This window comes from Furipterus horrens, unplaced genomic scaffold (assembly GCF_987537825.1).
Source record: "Furipterus horrens unplaced genomic scaffold, mFurHor1.1.pri manual_scaffold_3, whole genome shotgun sequence".
NCBI classification, from domain to species: Eukaryota; Metazoa; Chordata; class Mammalia; order Chiroptera; family Furipteridae; genus Furipterus; species Furipterus horrens.
In genome coordinates this window covers 8,670,226-8,694,585 of record NW_028327173.1, presented here as the reverse complement: position 1 = coordinate 8,694,585, position 24,360 = coordinate 8,670,226, and the positions used below count along the sequence as shown (strand labels likewise).

At 54.2% G+C, this 24,360-nt stretch overlaps 1 protein-coding gene across 2 annotated transcripts in view; it reads right to left on the bottom strand.

The window, feature by feature from the left end:
* KAZN (kazrin, periplakin interacting protein) overlaps positions 1–24,360 on the bottom strand; it is a 386,388-nt gene that overhangs the window by 118,285 nt on the left and 243,743 nt on the right. Inside the window, exon 1 of one of the 2 annotated variants that reach the window (XM_090268630.1) lies at positions 16,129–16,532. The exons of the other annotated variant lie outside the window; for it this stretch is intronic. Within the exon in view, the coding sequence (XP_090124756.1) occupies positions 16,129–16,336 (208 nt within the window). The 5' untranslated portion in view covers positions 16,337–16,532. Of the gene's footprint in view, positions 1–16,128; positions 16,533–24,360 lie in introns of those variants that run through there. 2 annotated transcript variants of the gene reach the window in all.

Sequence of the window (24,360 nt, the reverse complement as noted above, 5' to 3'; positions counted from 1 at the left end):
TACCATTTTCTCTGCGTGCACACCTGCAGAAAGCTAATTCTGGGGGATGTGGGGGGTGGGGGACTAAGCCCCAACCAAGACTGGCCAGCTCTGGAAGGTAGGCAGCTGAATCCAGTTAAACATTTCCAGGCAGAGAAACTCAATCTCCTTTTCAACTGGTCAGCGTTCAATGTATTATTTTTCTCTCCACTGCTGCCTTTTGTCATCTCTTGGCTACATGTGAACGTTCACGAGACTCCCTTGCCAAGAGGTGAGCGCTGTTTATCTGGCCATGGATGCTGCTTATGGAGTCCAGAAGGAGTATGTGAACTTGTTACTGAATGTCTTTGAGGTCCTTCTGGCCTAAGAGCTGTCAGCGCAGGGGTGTGGGGTGCCGAGCGGGCTGCAGAAAGGGAGAACGGGGTCCTAATGCCAGAGTCTGGTCCTGGTCAGCAACTGTGCCTGCCCCACCTGCCCTAAAAGCATCCCACGGAGTTTCTAGCTCCCTCCCTCCTGGCCTGTTCCCAGGAGGGCCTCCTGATGCCTTTAGGCTCCTGCTGAGTCTGCTTAAATAAACATCAGGAGAGCCTGGAACGCACAGCTCAGCGTGGGGAACATTCTCTCCTTGGACGTGAAAGGGGAGTTTTCGGCTCCAGCAGCTCTGTCTACCCTCACAAAGGGTTCCCGGCAGGGGACGAGAAATCTAAGGCTGGTCAAGCTGGGTGGATCAAAGCAAGGCGCCCTGTCCTCCCCTCTGCCCCAGCAGGATCTGCTCTGTCCAGGCTGGGAGGAAAGACACCTGGGGAAACAAAGCTGGTGCAGGAAGCCACCAGGGGCTGTCTTCTCATGTCAGAGGAGTTAGGCTGAGGAAGTAGAATTACTGTGTAAGATCCTCAAATAGTAGGGCCTGGGCCAGAGACTGGATGCTCTAATGAGATCAATTTTTGGCTCAATATAAAGGTGACTGAATGCTTAAAATGAATAAAAAATGGTAGGGGCTGCCTAGAGAGGATGTGAGTTCCAATACTGGAAGGCATTCAAACTTGGAAGAAACATCTGTACTGGACATTATGAGTCAATTAGTCTTTCTGGCCTTGCATTCCCTATGTAACTACTTACTCAAAGGCTCTGGAAGGAAGCAGCCAGATACACCAGGGTAGTCACCTGATCTAGGTTCTGCCAGACAACTGGTTGGACAGGGACCAGTCAGATTCTCTGTCTCCCAGGCATTGAGGAGACTGAAAGGGAATGCAAGGCCAGGGGGCCACTGGCAGAGGGGTAAAGCTGGGGAGAATCCTTCAGGGGAAATGGGGGGGGGGGAGGTGTGATGGAGAGAGAGGGCATGACCCCGGGCTCCAAGCATTCCTGTCCAGTCCCTGCATGGTCTGCGCTGGACCTTCCTGAGGTTGCCTGTTGTGACATTAAGCCAAGCCCAACTTCGACTTGCGCTTTCCTGGCTGGGAACGCTGCAGCAGGGGGCAGGGCCCTCCCTGAGGCAGGGCCAGGCTGGGTAAAGTCTCAGCCACCAGGCATTCTGAGGCTGGCTCCGGGGTCATGCACAGCCAGTGTGTGCCCCCCACATGTACTCCCTGCCCAGCACAGGGCCCAGACCCTGACTGTACACCGTGGAGAACAGAGCTCAGTCCCGGCCAAGACTCCCGGTATCCCAACAGGCAGAAAAGCGCGTGGTGGGCACGACCCTCAAGTACACACACCCCACCCTATGCAAAGGCACTTCCTGTACCGCTGACACCAATGCAGACCTCATGCTTAATCAACATTTTATTATATGCAACCCATTTACGGTGGCTTATGAATAAAACGGCAGCTCCACTTAGTAAGCACCCGCGAAGTGCTACCAAGCCCTGCGGGGTGGGTTCCATCATTCCCATGTTTTAGAAATGAGGAACCCGAGGCTTAGGAAGATTAATAAGCAGGATGGCAAGCAGCAGCAAGCCCCCAGGTGGGCTTCCTTCAACTCACACGTTCCTGACAAAGTGCTGCCAGATGCCCTCCTGTGTCCCAGGGCAGGCCCTGATGCTGATGCTGTCTCCGAACACTTCTCAACAAGACCCCACCTTGCCCCAAGGACTTTATCTCCTTCTGACCTTTAACCTGGATTTGTCCAACTTGGGCATCTCTCTAGTTGACTCCCTTCACTACAGCTCCCATTTCGGTGCTGTTTTTCTCCCTTGAGCACCTACTATGTGCTCATTTAATCTCCACAAAACCCCTACTAGCTAGGGATAGCATCCCAATTTACAGGTGAATTAAAGGAGGTGCAGAAAGGTTAAGTGGTTTGGAACGGCGTGTACCCAGGCAGCCTGCTCCATGGCCCTGAGCATTTGGTACCTGGTCTCCAATGCCCCCTCATTCAGAGCCCTGGGTCCAGGTACTTGTCTTCAGTGCGGGAGCTCACCCTCCTTTGTGGGGGGCTGATATCAAATGAAATGGGGAGCCAGCACCTCTGTCCTTTTGCTAACTTCTTACCTTCACGGCTGCCCACTCCCAGCACTGCTGGGAACGGATTCAAGGGGATCAATCAGCAATATCCAGGGGGATGGCCAAGCTCCAGCAGCAGCTCGAAAACCCGACTTCCGGTTGAGAGAAGCAGGAGCCGCCTGGAGCGCCCAGAGCGCCAGCTGCTGCCACTGACCTGTGTGTGCTCAGCATACCGGGGATGCGGCAGGAGGCTGGTCACAGCACCCATGTATGCCAACCCACGAGGGAGCAGGCACACTGGGGTGGGGGTGCTCAGATCAATCCCACCAGGGCCCCATACTCAGAAAGCCAACAAGCCACCAGGGGCAGACGCGATTGAAGCCGCATAAACAGACGGGTGGGAGAGAAAGGAGGGGGTCATAATTACTTATGAGCAGGAGAGTGCAGAGGAGCCTGAGAGGTGCCAACTGCTTACCTGGTCTTTAAAGAAACAGAAAGAAGGGAAAGGGGAGAAAGACCAGACAATTAATAGAGGAGAAAACCGAGCTCCTCCACGGGGATCTAGAACAGGGCCTGGCCCATGGCAGGGGCCGAAGACAATCTGCCAAATCATTATGCGATAGGGTCTCCCTCTGAGGCTTCCCTTTGAATCCTACGACATTTAGCCAGGGGAACAAACTCATAAGCTGCTGAAGGAGTCATCACCACAATACGTAGGGGACAGCTCCTGCGTCTGGCCCCCAGCTTCCATTCCCAGCGATAAACATTCTTCCTGACTTTCTTTCGAGAAGAACCCCACTTTCAGCTTGAGTGCTTCCCTGGAGGTTCACAACCCCAACCTTCTCTAGGGAAGGGCCCATGACCTGGGCCTGGCCAAGCAATGCATTCCATGCTAATAGACCAAGTGATTGATTGGTTCAGAGCTGTCACGTGATTAGAGTTAAGGCAATGAGAGTCAGCCCTGGGATTTCTGCTGGATATACTGGGAATAAAGCGCTCTCTACACTGGAATCCTAGAATGGTCAAGGTGACTTAAGATTTGGTGGTCATTTTTGCCGCCAGAAATGATAAAGCCCAAACAGTTGAAAAGAGAAGTGGGAGATGACATCATTGGAGCCCCTGGTGGTAGCTATGCCTGAAGTTAGCCCTACCTCTGATCATTTCAGTTATAGGGAGCTATTAATTTCCTTCTTAATGAGTCAGTTCCAGTTGTGTTTCTAACATCTGCAACTCAAATGGTCCTGTAACTACATGACTGTCTGGGCAGGTGGTAGGAAAGTGGGAAGTGCAAACGATACAAAGTTGGTTTTTCCATTGATAAATAGTATTGACCACTAAGCACAGGCCTCTCTGAATGGCAGTGATCATGCCTCCCTACCTCACAGGATGACCGGCAGAGTCCCTTAACCCTCCTATAACCTCTGTTACCATTAACATGTTCACGCGAAGAGCAGCACAAAACCTATAGCTGTTGGGAATACCTGTGCAGAACTCACCCACACCTGAGCCTCCGGCTGGAGTTTGCAGAGCTGCCCCAAGACCCTCCCACTTCACAAGGGCCCTGCCCAGACCAGGGAGGGGGCCACAGGGAGCTCCCCATTAGGGCTGGGACCTGAACAGAACGGCTGTGCCTGACACCTCTGAGGGACAGGGTCTCTATAATTCCTCACTTCCGACCCTGCCATGCCACAGCTGAGGGCAGACGTGAGTGATGCTGCAGAGCTGCGGTGGCAACCATGGGCTCCAGCTGGGCTCTTAGGTTGCATCTCGCCTCCTTTGCATCCTGGCTTTATGGCCTGGGACAAGTTTCTTAACCTCCCTGCACCTCAGTTACTTCATCTGTAAAATGGGGTGGTTAATGTACTGATTTTATTTGGGTTGTTTAATGCAGGCAGCCCTGCAAAGCAGGGGTCCTTAGATCAGATCCCCCTGCATGCCTGTCACCTGAGTGCACACACGTGATGTCACACCTGGTAGAGTGACACGGCGGATGGAGAACAGGAGTCCCGCTGAGTGCACAACTACTCAGAACATTGGCTTGTCCACCTGGCAAGTGGCAAGTCTCTGAAAGGGACTCAGGGAACAGGAGGTGGCGCAGCAGCCCGGAAGTCGAGCTCACTGCCAGTGGACAGGGCCAGCAAGTCAGTCTGGGAAGCAGGAAGGTGATACCGGCTCGGGGACAGGGACAGCGAGAGGGCAGGGCTCTGCCCCAGAGGTCATCAGGGTTGAATGCAGACAGATGCTCAGCCATCTCGGCGAGGCGGTCACACAGGGACATGTGGCCTTTGGGGAAGTCCCTGGTGCCTAACCCAAGAGCCCAGCACGAAAAGAGGAGGGAGTACCTGCTGGTCCTCTCCAACCCTCCTGAAACTCCCTAAACATACTATCAAACTCCCTGAACTTGGTCCCAGGTGCTACACTATCCGGTTAACTAGAAATTTAATTAAGAGACAATGCCCAGCTAACCAGAATTCTGACTGAGATCTGAGGACAAAGCAGCAAACATGTAAACACTCATGGCAACGTCTGTGCCCCTCTCTGCTCCTCAGAGCAAAGTCACTGGCAGGGTGGGCAAAGCTGTCAGCGTCTCGTAAGCTCCTCCTTCGGATCGGCCCGCGGGGCAAGGTGCGTGCGTTCTTTGCATTTTCTCTGGGCTTTCACCCACGTCTGGGTGGTCTGGACTGAGAACTGGTGGAGGGCAGGGGTGTGGGACAAGGGAGCCCTCCAGGCAGCTCCAAGGTCATCCGCCCCCCTGCCTTTTTCTGCCTCTCTCTGTGGGTGGGCTCTAAATTTCAGAAGGGAACTGGGGTGTATTCACTGACCCCGCCAAACCCCCCACCATTACCGGTGGGGCGGCAGGTGTTCTCCAGGTGCTGGCCGGCCTGCCAGGTGAGGCTTATCCACAGTTGTGCCAACAGAGCAGCCAGACGGGGCTCCTCCTGAGGTCCTGAGGGGGACAGACGGGACGTGCCCCACGGTCTGTGCCCCCTGCGGAGGTCACAGGTCAGGAGGAGTGCCCAGGATAACTCACAAAATGCTCACGCAGGCCTTGGTCTAGGCTACACTGGGCCCAGACGACAGGCACCCACGGCCTCGCAAGGACTAACATGGAGCGGCAGGAATGAGCAAGAAGGGCTTTGCAGGAGAGCTGGGAGCCCAGGCCAGGGTGGAACCCAGCACAAGATGGAAAGATAATACTGGTAAGCGGGGAAAGGTGGGGGGTGGGAATGAGCTGGCTGGTTCCCGGCACAGTGCGGGTACCCCGAGCCCCTCAGCAGGAGCCAGGAGAGGGGCTGCCGACTGTCTGTGGTTCCCCGCACCAAACCCAGGTACTCAACTCCTGCCGGCTGGATCCGAGGGGGGACTGAGGGACACCATCCTCCTCCTGATACACGTTAAGGCTTCTGAACCGAGAAAGCCCTTTGAGAGAACGTAAGCCCCAGGGCGGCCGGGCTGGTGGGGGGCCCAGGAAAGCTGCAGAGGATCCAGGATGAGCTGGTCACCAGCGCCCCAGAGGGAACAAGATCGCCGACGGGGCCAACCACATTTCTAAGCTGCCTCGAAGTGTGCAAAGCATGTCCAAATCCACGGGCTCGGGCAAAGCCACCACACGGCACTATGGATATCTCATTTCATGGAACAGGGAAACTGAAGTTCAGACGCCAGTGACGTGTGCAAAGAAGGTCCCGTCTCCCCCGCTGTCTGTACACCCCGGGAAGATGGGACAGCCCGCTGCTGTCTGTGGAGCACAGATGTGGGCTGTGCCGACTTCCTCCAGCCTCATGGATGCCACGGGAAGCAGCAGAGGCCCTGTCCCCAAGAGAGGGCTGGGGGGCCCTAGGGGAATGGGGCCATGTGGTCCTCTGTTCTTCTAAGACTGCGGCTTGGGGTGAGCAGAAGGCCACCACCTGGGATGCAGGGAGAGGGGGTGGGGTGCTGCTGGCCACCCCCGTTCTGCGTGCTTCTCCTGTAACATCCCCATTACAGCCACCCTGTGGGTAAGGCCAGGTCCCCCGAGGCCCCTGTGAAAGCCGCGATCATCTTGCCACACACCCAGCCGTTTCTGGGTGTGAAAGGGTCTTGGCAGCTCTTGGCAGCTGGTAGGAGAACAGACCGGGGTAAACGGGAACGGGACGGGAAGAGGGAGGAAAAGACAGAGAAGATTTGGGGAGAAATTTAGGTGGAAGGGGCTTCCTAGAAGGGTCTCATTCTGTGATTGGTTTCAAGCTGCAGCTCCGTCAGCATCGCCTCAGGTAGCGTGTTAAGGCACTGACTGCTGGGACCCAGTGTGGGTTTCTGATCCTGCAGGTCAGCGGTGGGCTGAGAATTTGCATCTCTAACAAGTTATCAGTGAGGCCAATGCTGCTAGTCTTTGCACCCCATCTTGGGAACCCCCGGCCTGGCTCATGTGGTTGTGAGGGGTGGGGGACAAAGGGACAAGGATACCGATGGGCCACTGGAGGCTGGGAAGACCCACTGGAATAAAGATGGAGGGTGCTGGAGGCTTTGGCCCTCAAACGTCAGGGGGGGGGGGTCAGAATCACACAGGGGTGGAGGGAATTGATCTAAAATGCATACTCCTGGGCCCATCCCCAGAAAGTTGACTGTCCAGGTCTGTTAGGGACACCTAGGAATTTAAAAACCTCATTAGGTTCCTGAATGAGCCTGACGCAGGAGTCCCAGGGGCCACGTGGCCAGCAGACAGCCTCAGAGGAGCACGGTGGCTTCAGGAGCTGTGACAGGCCAGAGCTATCTGTATCCTGACATGCTCTGAATCAGAGCCGGCTGCACACTGAGTTCAGTAGCCCCTGGCCACAGGTGGCCCTGTACACGTAAATCCAATCTGCAACTCAGTTCTTTTCCCACACTAACTACACTTCAAGTCCAGTGGACAACAGATACACAACATTTCCAGCTTTGCAGAAAGTTCTAGCAGACAGCTCTGGCCCAGAGAGATCATGCTTTGTCTGCCTCCATATCTCCTTCTATAAAAAGAAAGGGCATCCTCCTGGGTCTTTCCCAGGGTGCAAGAGCAGAGAGGCTCCACCAGGGGAGATGTTTCTAGCCCACACCCGAAGACCCCCTGCACCTGCGCTGGGGGAGGCAGCCCGACTTGGCAGGGGTGGCATCCTTGTCTGTTCCAGAAGAGAGGAGAGAGCCTCTGCTCCTGCAGAGGGGACGTCAGGGATGCAAGTTTCCCTCCTGGTCGGCTGCTAGGGCAGCCAGAGGGCCTCCGAGGAGCACAGGAAGGTGAGGATTGATGCTGTCCCAGGGCACGCCCACCAAGGCCAGGAATGCTGCAGAGGACTGCCCAGCAAGGGGCCAGCGAGGATGATGGCGGAAGGCCTGCCTCCGGGGTCAGCGATGACCGTCAGCCTCGGCTGGATGTCTGAAGCGGACAGGCAGCAGGGGAGAGTCAGCTTGTGCGGGTGGCTACAGTACCTGGTTCAGCCCCTCGCTGTGCGCCCTCCCCCCAACCCGGCCCCCCAACAACTCCGTCTGGTGGCCAGGATGGGAAAGCTGAGCACTCAGACCGTTGGCTGGCCTCAGTCCCCATCAATACCCTAGGGCTGACGGATCTCCGTGCGGGGCACACCCAGAAGGAATGTTGTCTCCCTGTGTATGTCAGAGTCAGCTGCCCTTGGGCCCAGGGTGGATCCCCAGGTCCCTGAGTGTTCCCTCTGCTTAGCAGCCACAAGCATGCTACCGCAATCAAACTAATAAAAACCTGAGTCGCTCCTCTTCAAAAAAAAAAAAGCAACACCGACATAATCAGCCAAACAAAAATGATGTGTTTGTTTCATGCATCACGGTGGCAGAGGCATTAACGGCATTCTGGTTTTAATCACAGGAAAAAGATAAATGAACTTATTTCTTCCCAAAACCTTCACAGCGCACCTGCGAGGCGGTTGTGTTTTAAAGGAAGGAAGTGAAAGAAACACTGGGGATAATGTATGGAGGATGGGGGATTTGGACATGTGGTCCCAGGAACCATCAGCAGAGGGGGCGGGGCGGGCACTATGTAAGTCCTGTGTGACTCCACTTACATGAGGTGCCTGGAACAAGTCAATTTGCAGACAGAGACAGTAGAATGGTGATTAGTGGGGGCTGGGTGGATGGAGAGCAATTATTTAATAGGGGCATATTCAGTCTGGGGTGATAAAAAGTCCTGGTTGCATGACTGTGAAAATATTTAATGGCACTCAATTGTACACCTAAAGAATTGTTACATTTAGGTTATATGTTTTGCCACAATAAAAAAAAAAAAAAAAAATGGAAAAAAAGTGCAGGGTCTTCAACCCCACCCTGGATCTATGGAGCCAATTTCTGGAGGTAAGCCCTGGGAATCTGCATTTGAGCTCACTGACCCCAGGACTCAGTTCTTTGCAGGTCTCTCACGTAGGGGAGGGCCACAGGCAGAGCCTCCCCACCCGCATCACGCTGAGAAAGTCCAGCAGTGCACAAAGTGATCGCCGTCCGCCCCTGCCCATGGCTCCCCTCTTCGTGTGGACACAGTGAGAGATGCCAGAGGAAGCACAAACTAACCGCTCACCGAACACATCTGCCACGGGCACCACATTCGGGCCAACAACAAAGGGATCCACGTGGGGCAGGGAGAGTGGGTGGTGGGGCTGGGAGCCTGGAAGCACCGGCCCCACGGTGGGAGGGCTGGTACTGAGTCTCAGGAATCTGCATGAACCCTGGGTCAAGGGTGTGGTCTCCTCTGCCCCCTCTTCGCCCAGCCCAGTGCCTGGCTCCACCGCGGAGCTCCAGGAAGAAGGAATGTCCATTGAATGAAAGGCGTGGAAACGCTGTTGGCAGCCTGGGGCGCGGCGGAGCGGGGCTTCTGAGCAAAGCCAAAGCCGCACTGGGCTGTTCTCTCACCGTGGCACACGCATGAGTGCGCAAGACAGAGACACACAGGCTTCTTTCTAATAGATTCTGAGACCGCGTGGGCCTGGGGAATGGGGAGAGGGGGAGGCTGGATTCAAAAAGGAAAAGTGGGACTTAACGAGGATGTCCAGATACCTACTGTCCACTTCGGGACACCTGGGGGAGGGAGAAGCATGCTGCTGAGGACGATGTCGGCAGGTAAACCAGAGAATAAGGCCTTCTTAGTTTCTTTCTTTAAAATTAACCCAATTCCAGGAAGGCAAATGGCCGAGGATTTCCAAGTCTGGTCCGTGACACCTCTGTATCAAAAATCACCCAGGGCACTCGATAAAGACACAGATTCCGGGGACCCTCCCAGACCTACAGAACCAGAATGGAGGTAAGGTCTGCATACTGGCAAGCACTGAGCGCAGTGGTTCTCAACCTTCCTAATGCCGCAACCCTTTAATACAGTTCCTCATGTTGTGGTGATCCCCAACCATAAAATTACAGTAATTTTGCTACTGTTATGAATCGTAATGTAAATATCTGATGTGCAGGATGTATTTTCATTGTTACAAATTGAACATAATTAAAGCATAGTGATTAATCATAAAAACAATATGTAATTATATATGTTTTTTCCGATGGTCTTCGGTGACCCCTGTGAAAGGGTCGTTCGACCCCCAAAGGGGTCGCGACCCACAGGTTGAGAACCGCTGACCTAGAAGATGCAGGGCCAAGTCGGAGGGAGTCAGGGAAGAAGGTGAAGAGAGGAAACTCGCCACTTTGCCAAGACACCCATGTGCCTTTAGTTTTCACACTGACCCTGGAAACCAGGCCACGTGACAGCAGCTTGGTCCCCTCCTCTCTCTGGGCCTCAGTTTCCTCCCCTTGTAGAGGGAGCGAGTTGCCCCCACCATTACTGAGGTTTCCGTCTCAGGGCTCTGCATTCTAGGTTGCCAAATGGTCAGGGCCAGACCTCCTGTCATGGGCCACCTGGCCTCTTTGATTCTGGCTGGGGCAGTGGGGCGGGCGGGGTACAGTCTCCTGGAGCTGGGGGAGCAGTTGAGGCCCAGAGCCTCACATTCCGACCGTCCCTGGCTGGTTGCAAGCCACCTTGCCCAAGATGCCAGGGAGAGTCCCATGACCCCCAGCGTCCCAGCCTCTGCCTGGCGCCCTGGCGGCCCTTGGGGAAGAGTCCATCCGCTGATGATGGATGGAAATTTCAGGGAGAAGATGCCATTGTCCGGGGGCACCCTGGAATGGCCACTGACTGACTACAACCTGTGTAAGCTCTTTAAGCCTCAACCAGGTCACCTGTAGGCTGGGCAGAATGTCAGGCATCTTACAAGGGGTGAGAAGAGATCAACAGGAAGGCAAGTAACAAGGCCCTGGGTTCCCGGCTGGCCCTTTGTAAATGGTCCCTCCTCACTCATGGCACTTTACCACAGGGAAATACACCTCCTTCCCTGCCTGGGCACACAGGACTTCAAAGGTGGGAGCGCCCTGGTGAGGCTGAGCTGCACTGTGAGGGACTAGGGCACCCACGAGCTAGCGGCTATTGTTTTGAGTCCCCGCAAGGCCCCCAGGGAGAGCTTCCTGAAGCTCTGTACAATTAAGAGGCACTGAACACACTCAATGCCTCTGATAATGTTACAGCCCCAAATACTTGGGAACCGGAGCCAACCTGCAAATCCAGGCAGCAACCAAAGCCGAGCGGCGGCACCTGCAGATGGGCCCCCAGGTGGTGCGTGTTCCCTGAAATAGCCCACAAAGCCCAGCACGTGAGCCGTGAACCGAGGACGCGCCTAGAAGGCCACCACCACTGACCCCACAGGTCCTCCTTCTCCTTGGCCCTGGCTTAGCACCACCTAGTTCTGGGCTAGGACACCAGGTGGACTCACCTACCTGTCAGCCCGTTCTGACTGTTAAATCCGGCTAATTTAGGGGCTGCGGCAGCACCTGTTGGGTTAAAGCCGCTGGGCGAGGGCTCCGAGGAATGGCCACAGTCACTGTCTTCTAACTGGCCTCTCTCGAAGGGATCCAAACAGCAGATGAGAGAAGGCCTGGAGTCCCCACCTTCATGGTGGCTGCCACAAGGGGCACAGAGAGGGGTGGTCCTTGGGGACAGGGGGCATTCCTGACTGTCCCCCTCCCCAACAGGCACTCATCGGACACACTCAACATGAAATGCATTTACATGCAAAAAAGTACGCACACAGGCAGGCAGACACCTTGTGACCATGGCCTGCCACCCTCTCTGGAGTGTTTACAGCCCTCAGTGACTCCCTGCACACACGGGATCCCCACAGCGATCACTTGGGCCAGCTTTAACGACACGGTGGATGTGTTTATCTGCTGGGGCGAAAACCTGTGTACATCCCAAGGTACAGGATTTTCCGCTTTTGTCAGCCGGCCATAGTGTGGATGGGAGCGGCCAACTCCAGGGCTGAGTTTGCTGGTCTCCTTAGGCCACTGCATGCAGAGGCTCTTGAAATGATTAAAAGGGAACTAAACTAAACTCTTCCTTCTCCAGAATGGCTAGAGGGTCCACGCAAATCATCCAGTTAACTCAATTGGAATATTACAAAGAACATGAAGAGCGCGTAAGGAGCTTTATGGAAATTTCCCGATGACTGAGAAAGCTAAGTGAATAGCTAGCACTCCTTCAGAACCACCTATCTCGTCAAAGCCCGATATTTCAAACTTTGAAAATTTAAAAAACATTTTACACACACCCACACCCTCATTCCAGTTCTGTAGATTCTGGATAAATGGGCGTTTCCCCCGCCCTCTCATGGTACAGGTGGCATCGGGCTCCATGGGGAGGAAGGATGTTCCGGATTCCTGCCCAGCAGCTCTGAGGGGGGTAATATGATCCCACTTTATAGATGGGCAAACCGAGGCTTGGGGCATTAAATAACCAGTAAGCAACAGAGCCGGTGACTTCCAAAGCTGGTGCCCTGTACCCACTATGGTGTGCCACCCGTCCGGGTACATGGAAGGTTCAATCTATCTCACCGAGCAGTCGCTCAGGGTGGCGGGGGCTGGGCCACAGGAGACCACTCAAGGAAAACCAGCCTGAGTTTCTTCCAAGAGCAATGACTTTCACTCTTGATTGCCCAGGACAGCCAAGCCCCCAGTTGTCTTTGTCCCATCCCTTCGCCAAGGAAGCTCACACTCAACCCTCGAGGTCCCAGTGGGTGGCTTCCTAAGAGCATCCCAGTTCCAAGTGGAGATTTAATCTCACCTCTAACCCAGCAGAAATCCTGCTGCTGAAATGGCTCAAGGCACAGAGATAAGCAAATGCCTGAGTTGCTCAAAACAAGGAATGTCAAGGAGAGGACAAACCTTTTTTTTTTTTTTTTAACCAAAGACAAAAATGTAAAGAAAAAAAAAAACAGACTGGAAATGGGATGTAGGTCTACTTTCTTAAGATCAGTACAAGGTATTTCCATACTGTGTTGAGGTCTACAATCTGGGATCAAGTCCTGGGTGGGGCACCTACTGGCTGATCTTGGGCAAGTTACCAAGTTTTGCTGAGTACCAGTTTCCCCAAGGGCACCAGCAAGCCCCAGGGACAGCCAGAGCTTGGCCTTTGCTTAGCTCCATGCCGCACTCGGGAGGGCAGTGCTGGGAGCTAAGTGCACACAGATAAACAAAGGCCTGGTCCCCTCCTCCTTGCACTTTAAGTGAGGGGAGGGGCAAGAGGAGCTAGGAACTCAAAGGACTAATAAAAAAGGCAGAGGGTCCAAGTGGCTGGCAGTTAAAGAGAGGAGCCAAAGGAGGCAGGGGCATCTGTACTGGGCATGAAAGTCTAGGTGGGCCTCAGATGTGGGCAGATAAAGTGTCTCGTCTATAAAGATATTAATCTAGCAAGAACTTTTAAATAAGGATGGGGTTTCTTGAACCGATTGGGCACACCCTCTTGCCTTAGGGACTCAGCACCCATGCACCTCCTCCCTGAACGGGCTCTCTCTCGGACCACCTACTTGAACTTTGAAGAGCACCCACTCCCATCGGCTAACCCCTCACCTGGCCTTGTTTTTCTGCATAGCACTTACCACCCCCTGACACATCCCATGCGTATTTGCCTACTGGAAATTTCCTCCCACAGAATATAAGCTCCATGGAAACAAAGACTGCGGTTGTCTCGTTTGCTGCTACATCCCTGGCAGCTACAACGCTGCCTGGCAGGCATAGATGCTCAAGAAATGCAACTGAATGAACGGACAGTCACAGACAGAGCAGTATATGCCCTCCACCCAGGCTGGTTCACTCTGCAGGGGCTCTGGAACGATCCCCCCCCCTCAGACAGTTATTCCCACAGCACCAAGAGGGAAACTGAGTCACCAAGTATCTCAATCTGAGTGCAGAAGAATGGTGACCTCCCCTGGAAGTCGCCCCACCCTGGAGGTCAGCGCTGTCACCAGCTTAGGGTCTGTCACCCTGCTAATCTCAGGAAGACACTCCCTGTGAGTGATGTCAAGATGTCCAGTCCTCCATCCTGCCAATCAGGCACCCCCCCTTTCTCCCCCCTCCCCCACACCAGACTCTTCCATCCAAACAGGGCGCTCTTCTAGCTCCTGAAACTAAGCATTCCATTCAGCTGGGGACCAATGTGCTGAGATCCTGGGGCGAGCCACCTCACTGCCTGGCTACAGTGTTTATCTCAGCAATAACATCAGCTTGTGGTTCTAAGCCAGGGGAGGGCTCATGTATTTCCCAGCGGAAATCCCCTTGTAACAGCCAGTGGCTTGAGAACCCATGTCCAGGATGGGCTGTCCTCAATGCCTGGACACCATGGAAGTTCTCAGAAACGTCAACTGATCTTTACGAACCAGACCCAGAGAGGGTGAAGCGTGGTGGGGGGCAGAGAGAACTCCAAACTTTCTGGTTTCGCTGCTGGCTTGATCCCAGTTCAGGCCAGTGACGTCACCTGTATATCAGGAAAGGAGATCTGCACTGCCTCTGCCCTAAAGTGTGAGGATGAGGGCCACCAGAATAACCACCGCCCCAGACCTCGGGGATAGGTGGCCCAGCTACACCATGTCATTAGGTTATTGTTATTATGAAACACAAATGGAGTGTATACAGACACAAAGTAAACAGATGTATCTCCACCCAGCCATCTTCGAAATGTTTACATAATAACAACTTCCGCTGGCACAACAACCTGCCTTAGATCACTCCAGTGTTTTACAGACCAGACCAAAGCGATCCTGACACTGTGCAGGGGGGCGGAGATGGAGCAGATAGCACCCCATCCCAATGGGAAACTGAGTCAACGGGGGTTCTGACAGGTGCCCTGCAACTGAAGCTGGTGACGAAAATTCATTAAGCAGCCACTATGAACTAGGCAAGGTGCTTCGCAGATACCAGCTTTGAATGACCTGCACATTAATCGACACTATTATTACTTCCATAAACGGAGTCTCAAAAAGATCAAACAAGTTGCCCAAGGTCCCGGTTGTTTATTCTTTGCATCTAGGTTGTTTTGCACTAAGTCCTGGACTCTTAACTGTTCCATGCATCTGGGGAAGAGGTGAGACTGCCTCCAGCTGGCCCAGACCCAAGGCCAAAGAGCCAGGGACTGCAGCTCCTCCCAGGGCTCAGCGTCCCTCTTCTAGACCCTCGGTGACCCAAGATCTCAGCTGCTCCAGGCCACCAGCGCCAGCTAAGCTAATTAGAGCCATCTGGTCGGTAGACCTAGCTCCTGTGGCTAGAACTATGACCCCCAGGGTTCCATCTCCTGGGGAGACCAACAGGCAGCCTGAAATAAAGGGGGCCTTGCTGCTGGCTTTTTTCTCATAGGAAAAAAAAAAAAATTATTAGGTAAATAAGCCTCATGTTTCCCAGCTGGTAAACTGGCTGCCTGGGTGAGGCATTCTGGTGTGAGCTGCAAGACAAATTAGAAATTCCAGCACCAAGGTCTAGGGCTGTGGGATTAAGGCAAGTTGATTAACTTCAGGCCTCTTCTGTCCTCACCTTGGGACAGATAACAGAGCCTCACTCCCAGAGTTGTAATAAGATTCAAGGAGACACTGCAATAGGTTCAAGATCATGTGTGCTCCCCTCCAATTTTTCCTGGGAGAAGAATTCAGACTTCAAACTGCTGGGAAGCTCTTCATCGTTCATTTAAATTTCTCCCTATCCTGGGGTTCCCGTGCCCCCCTCCCAAGACATAAGTTGCGGGGTGGGGTCGGGGTGTTACTGGGGGACCAGCTGAGACCGGAACAGAACGGAATGGGCGCACCCACTCTGGGCATTTTAACACTAAAACGCTGTGCTCCTCTTGGGGCGGATTAGCCAGCGATACACAATTAGACCACTGCTTTTGTCTCCACGGCTGCAATTTCCCTGTCTGCAAGTGTTTGAGAAATCTCTTCACTCCCAGCAAATGCGAATCACTACTTTTCCTCTCGGTAAAGCAGGGCTCTCCTGGCACTTTATGGAGCTACCAGGTGGGTTACAGGTGCGGTCACAGGGACCGCCGGGCTACACTTCGCGCGGGGCTGGCCCCTTTTCCACGCTGGGGCCCGCCCAGAGCTAGGTCTCCAGGTACCCAGGGACCACACCGCTCTGGCAGGCGTGCCCTTGAACTAGCTCTGCAGCCACGGACTCCCGAGATCCCCGCCCCTACGCCGAAGAACTAACTCTGCATCCCGCGCGTCTGCCCCTGCACCCCGCCCCGCGCTCCGTGCTTCGCGCACGGCGAGAACTTTGCTACCAGCGGCTCCCCGATCCCGGCCCGGAGCGCCCCCGCGCGCCCGGCCCCGGCGGCTCCCCAGCCTGAGGCCGCACCGCCCTCCCCTCCGGTCGCGCACCTACCCGGCTGGCTGCAGTCGCCATCAGCTCGAAAGGAGGGCGCCTGGGCGCGGGGCCGATCTCCGGGCCCTGCGGCGTCCGCATACTGCTCGTACGCTGCAGGTTCCGGGGGGCGCACCGGCCCGGCCCCCGCTCCGCAGGAAGGCGCCGGCTCGCCCTGCGCCGCGAGCTGCCTGACGCGCTCCCAGGTGCCCAAGTCGGCCGCCCGCATGCCGCGTGCCCGGGGGTGGGGGGGCGCTGCCCGAGGCGGCGCGGGGTGCTCCGACGGCGGGCGCCGGGCTCACAGCCCCCGGGGCCGCCGCCGCATCGGGGCGCAGCCGAGCTCCGCCCCCGCCGCCCGCCGCCCGCCGGAGCCCGCGGGACCAGGGCTCTCCGTCCGGCCGGACGCCGGGTCGTCCGCCGCCGCCGCCGCCGCCGCACGCGAGGAATCCGGCCGCGGAGCCTCTCACGTGGGAACGACTCTCACTCCAGCGGCTCCTCCTCTCGCTCCTTCCGGGCGGCCGCTCGCCCCGCCCCGGCCCGCCCGCGCCCCGCCCCCGGCCCCTCCGCGGCGCCCTGACTCGCCCGAAAGCCTCGGGGAGCACGGCGTCGCCCCACTGCCCGCCGGGCTCCGGCTGCTCGGTGCAGCCCCAGCACGGTTATTCATGGAGAAACTGACGCTCAAAAAGGTGGCCAGGGCCACGGGGGTCGGAAGTGACGGCCTGAACCCAGGTCTTTGAAAGCCCCAAGTGAGCGAGCGCATCAAGGGGACGGCTGCCTGGCACCCCCCTGTCTGCGTCTCTCTCTGCACTCTTCTGACACCCTTGTGACCGCCTGGCTGAAGAGCTGCAGTCGCCGAACTGGCCTGGAGCGGGCAGAAGGAGTGGGCAGGGGAAGGGGTAAGAGCCTGGGTCATGAACTTCACCCACCGGCACAGGGTGACCCGTCCTTCTGTAAGAGAATATAATGCTGCGGCCACTCGCTGTCCCGGTGGGGAGAAAACGGACGTGGTCCATGCCCATGAGGAGGCTGTGATCTGGTAGGGGAGCCCCGTGCCTGCACCTCACCTCCTCAAGCCTCAGTTTCCCCATCTAGAAAATGCGGTGATGGTCATTTCTACCTCTGTCCACCATCAGTGCTGCTTATGAACTCTCTAAGGCAGCCATGTGGCAGGTAAGATGATGCCCAGGTGAGGCCTGGACTTTGGGAGTGGGTGGAGAACCCATCACCAGGCCAGCCAGGCCCTGTAGGAAGTGGCACCTTGGAGAGTCTGGGAATCTGAACTTTCTCACTGGAGTGGGTGCTCCAGTGGCTGGCAGTACTCACTCACTCTCAGGTGAGTTTGCAGCCCTGAGCCCCCTTTGATCTGGGGATTATGATGCTCTTTAGAAGGACTAATTATCTCGCCAAAGACGGGGAGGCAGGTCTGGTCCCCTGTGCTCCCGCCCCCATTGTAGACAACAGGGAGTCAGGATACACTGCCAGGTGAGGAGTTCCACACTCTCCATGGCAACTCCAGCTTCCCTGTCTGGGCGGCACGCACCCCACCCTCTCCAGGCCTGGTTGATAACCTATGGCTCCCACTGGCCCAGACCTGAGCTCTGGGAATTTCTAGGTCATTGGCATATGTCTCTCCAACAAGCTGTGGGAACTGAATGACTTTCCCCACCACGTGTCTAACACTGTTCTTTCTGTCAACTCCCATGTCTGCGGGTGAGGGGCCCTGCTTGTCATCCTCCATCATGGCTTTCCCAGCTTCCACCCCCACATCTTCCTCACCCTCCCTGACAGGGAAACAGGCCAGCTGTGGAGGGCTGCAGGGCAGCCTCAGAGCCCCTCCCCCTGTCTCACGGGAACCCCAAACGCCCAGTGTGGCAAATGCTGATGGTGCCCTCCAGCTGGGGAAGAAAACTACCCATGGGGTTAAACACACACACCAAGCTGGGGGAAGGAAACTGGCCCCACAATGAGGGAGAGGTCAGGCTGGGAATCCCCCAAAGCCACTGCCTTTGTCGGGATAACAGGCAGAACTGAAGAAAGGTGGCTATGGGCCCTGAAGGGAGGAGATGCTGGGACTGACCTTGCATTCTGGAGAGTTCTGGTCAGGAGTCTCTGTTTTGATGCCTTTGGGGACCCAACTGGGGACATGAATGAGTGAGCTGGGCTGTGTGGGGACTGCTGTGGTTTGTTCCATATGAATATTTAAGTTGCATTCTTTTGTCTTAGATGCCGTTTACATATTAAACTTGGAGGGAGGTTCCTCCACAAAGAAACATGCTCTTTCCCATATTTCTTGAAGCACACGGAGCTCTCTGTCCGCCTTCTATCTTCACACTTTTGATACAGACGTGCATTTTTCTCTTAACTCCATGACAAGAAAACAGCATCACAAGCACAAATATGTAGCACTTGTCACTTAGATTCTGTGTCAGGGAGACATTAGGGAGTGGTGAGGACTGTGGCAAATAAGAGGCCACCAGCCCTTCTAGAGGAGGCACTAGGTTGTTGTCATGTGGCTCTTGTGTTTTCAGAGGTTCTAATTTGTTTTTTTTTACAGCTTCTAGGAATATGAATATGTGAAATCTAAGTTTGAAATGTTGGCAACTTTTTTAAAAAAAGCAAAAAAAAAAAAAAATAGAGGAGGGAAAAGGAGAGGGAGGAGAAAGAACAACTAAGTATGTCTAGACGTTTTTATCCAGCCCTCGGCCACTAGCACTCATCTCACTGCTTCTCTTATCAGTCCCCTCTGCAACCTCTTAGAAGTCTGCACATGCTTTCATCTTGCATTTCAACAATCCAAGCCGTTTCTCAATCCCACAGCCCTGGTGGACTTCCATTGCTCTCCTTACTCAGCAAAGTTTGGTTAAGAAGTGACAACCCACTTTCTGCCCTGAGCAGTATGGGCAGGCCCTCCAGGAAGGATAACTCAGGGCGGATTTTATTGGAGACTCCAAGACCAGGCCAGCTTCTAAGCATACAACTAACTTATGCAGGAGGCTCTGTGCCAGAGTTAATGCTCTGCTGTGGTCGCCTTAAAATTCTTTTTTTTTTTTTAAATTGGGGGTCTCACATGTTCATTTTGCATTGGGATCCACAAATTATGGAGCTGGTCCAACTCCCAGAAGATCTTCCCAGTCTCCCAGGGATGCTGGGAATCAATGTTGGAGACAGCTGGGCCTGGGATTTGGCTCACTCTCTCCTTCTCCCGGGCTTACAGTGTGCAGACTCTGCAAGGCAGCAGGAAGGGAGGATTTGGGGGTGGGGGTGGGGAAAAGCTGCAGGAACTGTCCCCATTTCGTCCTCTGGACATCTCAGTGAGAAGCAGGGCAGGAAGTGGGCAGTCCAACCAGAGAGTGGGGAGGCTGTTCTGGATCTGAGCTCTGAGGCCAGACCCTGTCCCAATGACCCTGACCTCAGGCCACCAGGATGCCACCAGAGAAAACACGAAAAAGGCTGGGGACAGGGACACAGGGGCCAGGGCAGTTCCCATTCACAGTGTCCCCTCATTCCCAGGGGAACTTCCTTTTGATTACAGGAGACAATGACAATAAATATTTGGCCTAAGAAACAAAAACCCAGACACACTGCATTAAAGGACCCCACTATATTTGGTATCTGCTTGCAGCTGAATATTTGAGCCCATTGGAATTTCTCAGGTATTTTTTTCTTGGCTGTGGTTTGAGTATTTGTAGAAGTTTTACTGAGACCTTCCAGCCAACATGACTGCACTCTCTACAAGGTAGCAACTCTGGATTCCTAGGAACATGTACAGTTTTGTGGGTACCACCCCCGTGAACTCCTGGCAATGGATTCCGGGAATCTGGAGACCACGATGGCCATGCCAGGTCCCCCAAGCTTGTGTGTAACCTTGGAAAGGGCATTTCTGCCAATGCATCTGGGTACTATCACCCACAAGAGCAAAATGAAGGGCTGGGTCAGCAGATGTGAGCAAGGCTTTCCCTGCTCTGCCTGCTGTGGTTGGGTCGGTCTTTTCTATCCTTCTCAGGGTTGCCGTGTGGCTGTGTTTTGTGTCTGTTGCTAGTAGTGACAGCAAGTGTATTAGTTACCTATTGCTGCGTATCAAATCACCCCAAAACGCAGTGGCTTAAAACAACCAGTGTCTGTGGGTCAGGAATCCAGGGTGGCTGAGCTGGGTGCTGCTGGCTCCCGGACTGGCATGGGCTGTTGTCATGGCGTCAGCCGGGGCTGCAGTCAACTCAAGGCTCGAAGTGGGGAGGGCCTCCTCCCAAGCTCACTTGTGTGGCTCTTGGCCAGAGGCTGCCATCAGTTCCTTGCCACAGAGCTGTAGATCTACTCACAAAGGCAGCTTGCTTCTTCCAGAGGGCTCGGGAGTGTGCAACAGAGGGTTTGCACAAGATGGAAGCCACTGTCTCTTTGTAACCTGATGGGGAAATGACATCGATCACCTTTTCCCCATTCTATTCCTTAGAAGCGAGTCCCTGGGTCCCTCCCACACTCGATGGAAGAGATTACAGGAAGATGTGAGTGCTGGGAGGTGGGGATCCCGGAAGGCCATCTTGGAGGCTGCCTGCCCCACGAGGCTGGGGACATATTCTCTGGAGGCAGAGGGGCCAGGACTCAAATCCTGCCTCTGACAATCACTAGTGTATGATCTTGAACAAATGATTTTGCTGCTGCAAGTCTCAGGCCTTTTGCCTGGAAAAAGGGGGCGATCATGGCCACCCCCCTGTCTGGCTGTGATGGGAAGTTTTGAGGGAAGAGGCACATGTAGAGCTCTGAATGGTGCCTGGCACAGGGTGAACCCTCAAACAATGGATGCAAGGGACATTGCTGGAGGGGACCCGAGTGACATGCTCTTTGCTTCTGAGCCACACAAGCACTGCCTGCTCTCTTCATGGACAATCTGCTGTCTTTAATCCATTCCAAAGTGACTTGCAAGTCCTCTGGCAAGCCCTAGGATGCCTTTGTGGCCGAGGCCACCAGCGGGGACGGTGCTGATCTTCCCTGGCCATCCCAGTAGGACTCTGGGCACAGGTGCAGCGAGAAGGATTAGACTGTGGTTTTCCTCCAAACCCACTCAGACCTCTGTCCTGGGGGCACAGAGGATTCTATCCAAGGTCCGTCCTGCCATCTGTCCAGGCGAGGACTTCCTGGCTGGAGACTTTTGTGTCCCTGTCACAGCCTCTCTGGTACACTTTGACGATCCTTCTGGGGCCCCAAGTGACCTGGTAAAGATCCTGATCGCCTCTGGGGGCTTCCAAAAGACCTGCCCGGGAGGCAGAAGCTTAGCCCAGGGCTGGGCATCAAAGCATTTTCACAGAGTGCAGCTGGCCTCTGTGCCCTGCCTCTCAGACTGTCCTTGGGTGCCAAGTCAGATTCTCAACTGCAGCAAAGCAGAAAGTCCTTCCTTATCCAGGGACCACATCTCTCCTGTTTCTTCTAAGCCCCCTTTTTGGGCAGTTCATATTAAGCCGTGAGGTTTCTGCAGGAAGTTAAAATGTTGAAGCTAATTCAGAGTAAAAACCTCAAAACTAAAAATACTACAACTTACAATAACAATCCTGGCAAACATTGACATGGCATTTACTGTGTTGACTTACACATTCATTTAATCTCCCCAACACCTCTGAGAGTTTCATGTACGCTTATTATCACCCCATTTTACAAATGAGAAAACAGACACAGAGAAGTCAAGTCACTTATCCAAAGGCACCCAGCCAGTGCGTGATGCAGGCAGGGCTGAAGTTTATGTTGTCTGGCTGCAGAGTCCATGGCTAATAACTATGATGCTACCTTGGCAACAGGCGTTACTGACTGAGCACTCACCTTGCTCTAGGGACTGTCCTTTCTAGCTCATTCAACGCTCCAAATCACCCTATCTCTGTGTCCCAGGTGAGAAAAGTGAGGTTTAAGGAGACAAAGGGGCTTATCCAAGATGTGGCAGATAAATGTAGGGTTGGGAGTCTAACCCTCAGAAGGAGTGTCCTCTGGAGAAATGTCTCCCATATCAGGTTAAGGAGAACGCCGGCCAGTGGCAGGGCGGCAAAGCCAACCTGGTTATTGGTATGGAATGGGTTCTCTGCTGCCTCTTGTGGCCCCTGGTGGTACTTCACCGTCCCCAGCTGGGGCCCTTTAACCCTGGGTTGGTGGCTTCTGGGAATGACACCTCTCCCCCACACAGCAATTTTAAGACCTTATTGTCTCCAGTTCCTTTGTGTGACTCAGCAGACACCAAGAGCCATGGGCCAGTGAGTATCCAAGATAAGAATAATGGTTACTGTTTACTGAGCACTTCTGCCTTTGTGCCAGGCACTCTGCTAGGTACTTGTTACTTAAATGTTACTTAATTTACCAATGCAGAGATAGAATCATCATCGCTAAGGGTTATTAACAATGTTGGGTAGAGCACTTGACACATATTGCTCATTTTAATCCCCACAATACTATACGAGAGCTTCATTACCCTCACTTTATCAATGAGGAAACCAAGGAACAGAGAGGTTTTGTAGGTTGCCTGAGGTCACACAGCAGTACACGGTGGAGCCAGGACTCAGATGTAGGCAGTTCTGGCTCTAGAGCCTATTCTCTTCATTATTAGGCCATTATTGTTTATTATTATAACATTATTATTCTGCCTTTACAGCTGGAGAAACCAAGAGTTAGAAGGGTGAAAGGATTTGTCTAAGATCAAACAGCTGTTTAGATGCAGTACCTCAATCAAGTCTGTCTTCACATATTCATTTATTAATTCAACAAATACTGACTGCACCAGCCACGTGCCATTCATGTATTGGGCTTTGGGGGCAAACCACCATGCATTGCAGCCTGCCAAGGGCACCTGCGGTGTGCCAGCATGGGATACAGAGAGGGCCCGAGACAGACCCCCTGGGAAATACATCCTCTGCAAAGGAGAAACTGTATTTCTAGCACTTCTCTGCGCATCCCTGCTGGCCCTGCCCCTCTCCCCAGCCTCTCCCCAGGAACCAGAAAGGGCCTGGATTCCTAGCTCGCCTCTCTCCCAGCTCCGTTTCCACTGCCATTACTGGCAGGGCGGCTCTCAGAAAAACTTGGGCCATAAACCACTTAGACTCGGAGAGGCTGTCGTGAGGGTCCAAGCCTTGGAATTCTACACTTCTCTTTGTTACTGCCTTCTACTTACTAGTACAGTCGGGCGACTCGGGCTACCTTTCTGGGGCCCCAGTTTCCCCACCTGTGAAATAAGGATACGAATACTTGCCTATTTCCCCAAGACTGTTCTATGAGGAGCAAAGGAGACCATAAGTGGGAACCATTTGACTGCAGAGGGCCAGACAGACAGACAGACAGACAGACAGCTGAGCTTTGGGGCCTGTTCAGTAATGGGGCCATCTGATCATCTGCTTGCTCATTTCATTTTGGTCAGTCTGCACTTGGCACCTGCTGTGAGTCCTGTCCTCGACATTGTGGGGAGAGGATAGGAAGGACCCCAGCATGCAGGAAGCTCACTGTGCATGGGGACATTCAGAGGAGAAGGAACTGCTGGCAGATATGTGACTCTGATTATACTCTCCATGCCACAGATGCCTCATCATTGGGACTGTGGTGAGCCTCTGTCACCCACCTACCCGCGGCAACAAAATGACCCCAAAGACCTGGCTACTGAACTGCTTCAAGATTCTTGCATGCAGGCAGAGTGCTGATACCCAGAGATGCTAGCCTGGCTTGTCCCTTTAAGGCTTAAAGTGCCCATATCACCTAGAGCGACTCAGCTCCCACAGTGGCTACAAGCAAGTTGGAACCAGGGAGTAAGAACTCTGTGCAAAGGCCTGGGCCTTTCATGTGAAGACCTCTGAGCTACCTGCAGATAGTAATTAGGCATTTCCATACAGAGGGGGTTGGGAAGGGGTAGAGGGGTTTAGTTGTTCAAAGACAAGACTAGCTTCTCCTCCTGAGAAAAACAGGAGCCCAGAGAGGCTCAGACACGCGTCCCAGGGCACACAGCAAATCAGGAATTTCAGGCAGACTGACTTCACTAAGCCCTGCAGCAGGGGCTCTCCGAGCGGCCCCTGGACTAGCTGCGTCAGCAACATCCGTGCATTTGTGAGACATGCTAATTCTCTGCCCCACGCCCACCTCCTGAGTCAGAAACTCAGGGGGTGTGTCTGACAGTCTGTTTTAACATCTGTCCAGGTAACCTGGAGACTGACGAAGTCTAGGGCCACTGCCTGCCTAAAGAAAGGCTGCTAGGTCTCCATGCCCTTCTGTGAGGGAAGAAGGAGGCGGCGGAGCATAGCA